Below are 3,143 nucleotides of genomic sequence, written 5' to 3'. Positions count from 1 at the left end.
TACTACCGGTCATAGGTTCGAGTCCTTGGCCAGACAGAAATATTTATCATTAAAGGCATTTCCCTATGGGTCTGAGAACCGATGGCAGAGTGAATTCGATATTAAAAGGTATATGTGTTTTATTTGAAAAATTATAAATCATCAGTGTTATTGATAAAATTATTCATATATATATATATATATATATATATATATATATATATATATATATATATATATATATATATATATATATATATATATATATATATATATATATATATATATATGAGCGTGTGTTTTCTGCCAACGTTGCTGAAATGTACTGCAGCATTGTCGCATCACCTTCAGTATCCTTGGTTCGTTTTCATACGAGAAATATCTCAGAGTAAAATGCCTTTCTTTTTTTCACATTTTGTGCATTTGTACTTAATAGCAAAACAATTACTTTATTGTCTAAATGATTGATTTCATCACCACAACTAATACACTATACATATAATAAGCAAGAATCTGCTTAACGCGTTATATTTGTCCTGGATCGGGCAGAATTCTCAGTCTTGAGTGAACTGCCTGTTCAATAAGCTAAGAACGGCCATCATTATTGTACTAGAGCGAGGACCTCTAATAAAAGCACCAAGTAGAATCATAGATCATTCTCTCTACAATAAACCTTCTACTTGCAAGCAGATGCTAAGTCATTCAGTGCTTTAGCATAGAGCTCAATTCTTTCAGATGGTAATTGCTTCTTGTTTAGCAACTGTCCTAAAGCAACTGCTTCTGAGTTAATTTAGATAAGAGTCCATCAAGTTTAGCATTCGATGATTTGAGTGGTTTTTTGTACCTCTATAAGTGTAAAATACAGATGTCAATACTAATTTCCAGGCTTCATTATTGAGGCATTGGTGATTTTTCTGGTTACACTAACTTAAAATTATGTTTATACACACACACACATATATACATACATATATATATATATATATATATATATATATATATATATATATATATATATATATATATATATATATATATATATATATATATATATTACACATAGTGTAGTAGTTCAAAATGCTTAGACCACAATCATTCTCCAACCTTATAGAAAACCTATTCTATTGGCAGCATCAGTTCAATTACTCCATCATCTAGTACAGTGGTTCTTAACCTTTTTCATCCCATGACCCCCCGGAAATAATCAGAGTATTATTATGACCCCCTATAATAGATTTGGAAATAATGAACCTTGTCAAAGGGTCAAGTAAAAAAAAAAATACAGGAAGACCATGGTTTACTCCTATACAATTTTATTGGAAACACCACAGAACAAAAACCTTGAAAAATTCCACTTACATAGCCTCTACAAATGTCCTAAAATTATCAATTCCAAAGAACTATTCAACACCATACAAAACCTAGCACCTACTTCTCATTCACTCAGTGTGATGGTTGAAATTGCTTTGCAGCCATAAGTCTATCAAAGCGAGGACCAGTGTTCGATAGGCAACACCTCATGTCAGCATCAATGACAAGCCTATTGCATGCCTTTGTTTTCAGTGCAATCCTTGCTGAGAATCCAACCTCGCACCGGTAGGTTGACGGGGACTGAATCAACATGGTTAATGCACGCATCGAGAGAATAGGACAGTAGTCCTTCACTTTTGCCCAAAATGTTGGGAGCTCTTGTTCGGCAAAATCGAATTTAAGCTAAGAATCCTCACGAATTTGATAAAATTCTACCTTAGCAGCAACATCAGTATCACTGATGGCACTATCCTTTACTGAAAAGGGTCTATAGATCCACGCATCAATACAGCGGTCGTTTAGTCCTGGAAAGTAACTTTCGTTGGGGTCATTTACTGCCAAAAGGTGAGTGGAGATCTCCTCACGGAAACTACATTCAGCATCTGGCATGGAACCCAGGAGAGTCATCATCTCCGTGAAGAAAGTGATGTCACCGTCCTGAACTCTTTTCTGGTAAAGTTGAATCTTAGACTTGAACGCTGCCACTTTGTCCCTAGCAGTGTGCATCATTGTAACGTTTCCTTGGATTGAAGTATTCAGAGAATTTACTTCCGAGAAGAAATCTGCCAAGTAGGCAACCTTTGTTACAAAACAATCATCCTGCATCTTTTCATGAAGAAGATTCTCCTTTGCCGTATGACCACGTTCCAACAGCATTGTTATTTCTTCGCGAAGTTGTAGCACGCGATTTAAAACTTTGCCGCGTGAGAGGCAATGTACCTCTGTATGAAATAGTAGAACAGAAAATTCCACACCCATTTCTTCACATAGCAATTTAAAAATCCTTGAAGTTGTTGCACTTCCTCGTATATGGTTCACAATCTTTACAACGTCAGTAAGCACTTCTTGAAGTCCAGGTGGGAGAGTCTTCATTGCCAAAGCATACCGATGAAGAATACAGAGAGTGAAAGAGACATGTGGAGCGGCATTCTTCACGAAGGCTTTGAAGCCCGATTTGCCGCCGGCCGTAGAAGGAGCAGCATCTGTACACACTCCAACAAGTGCGTCCCAACCTAGTTCGTGCTTAAGGAGAAAGGCTTCAAGGATTTTGAAAATATTTTTTCCACGAGTGGCTGTGGCCAGTGGTTCAGAGAACAGGTACTCCTCTTTCATAACGTCCACGTCAAGGTAACGAACATAAACAATAAGTTGGGAACATGAAGCAACATCCGTTGACTCGTCCAGTTGCAATGAATAGACTGGGCTACTCCTCACAGCAGCCACTACTTGCAGCATAATCTCGTCACTCATGTCCAAGATCCTACTACTGACTGTATCATTCGAAAGGGAAATAGCCCTCATCTTGTTTGCCTGCTGTTCTCCAAGAATTACCTTCGTTGCTTCCAGAATGCAAGGCTTAATCAAGTCTTCGCCAATATTATGAGGTTTCTTGGTCTTAGCAATTTTTAGAGCAATTCTGTATGAAACCTCCAACGCTGGAGCTATAATGGGAATTTAACGCTATTTTGGTAACACTGGCTATGGTTAATGTGCAGCAGACCACCCATCTTGTGACCAGTGTTGTACTCATCAAACTGGTAAAAGCCCTACTGGCTATTTCAAATACGTGTATAATGTATATGAAAAATTAATTATTCTCCAGAACCCTTCTGACCCCTTAAGAAATCCCGAAC

General features: G+C 37.4%; 1 protein-coding gene across 1 annotated transcript; it reads right to left on the bottom strand.

The window, feature by feature from the left end:
* Positions 1–1,692: 1,692 nt before the first annotated feature.
* Positions 1,693–2,811, bottom strand: LOC137619077 (protein FAM200C-like). Its single transcript, XM_068349273.1, has one exon. The coding sequence runs from the start codon at positions 2,809–2,811 to the stop codon at positions 1,693–1,695; it is 1,119 nt and encodes a 372-aa protein (XP_068205374.1).
* Positions 2,812–3,143: the final 332 nt, after the last annotated feature.

The sequence above is a fragment of the Palaemon carinicauda genome, chromosome 25 (genome assembly GCF_036898095.1).
Source record: "Palaemon carinicauda isolate YSFRI2023 chromosome 25, ASM3689809v2, whole genome shotgun sequence".
Taxonomy (NCBI): Eukaryota; Metazoa; Arthropoda; class Malacostraca; order Decapoda; family Palaemonidae; genus Palaemon; species Palaemon carinicauda.
The sequence above is the reverse complement of the archived record's forward strand: the minus strand, read 5'-3'. Positions and strand labels throughout refer to the sequence as shown.

Bases quoted from the DNA above. Each gene is read 5' to 3' on its own strand.
- LOC137619077 (XM_068349273.1), bottom strand. From the start codon at position 2,811: ATGAGGGCTATTTCCCTTTCGAATGATACAGTCAGTAGTAGGATCTTG.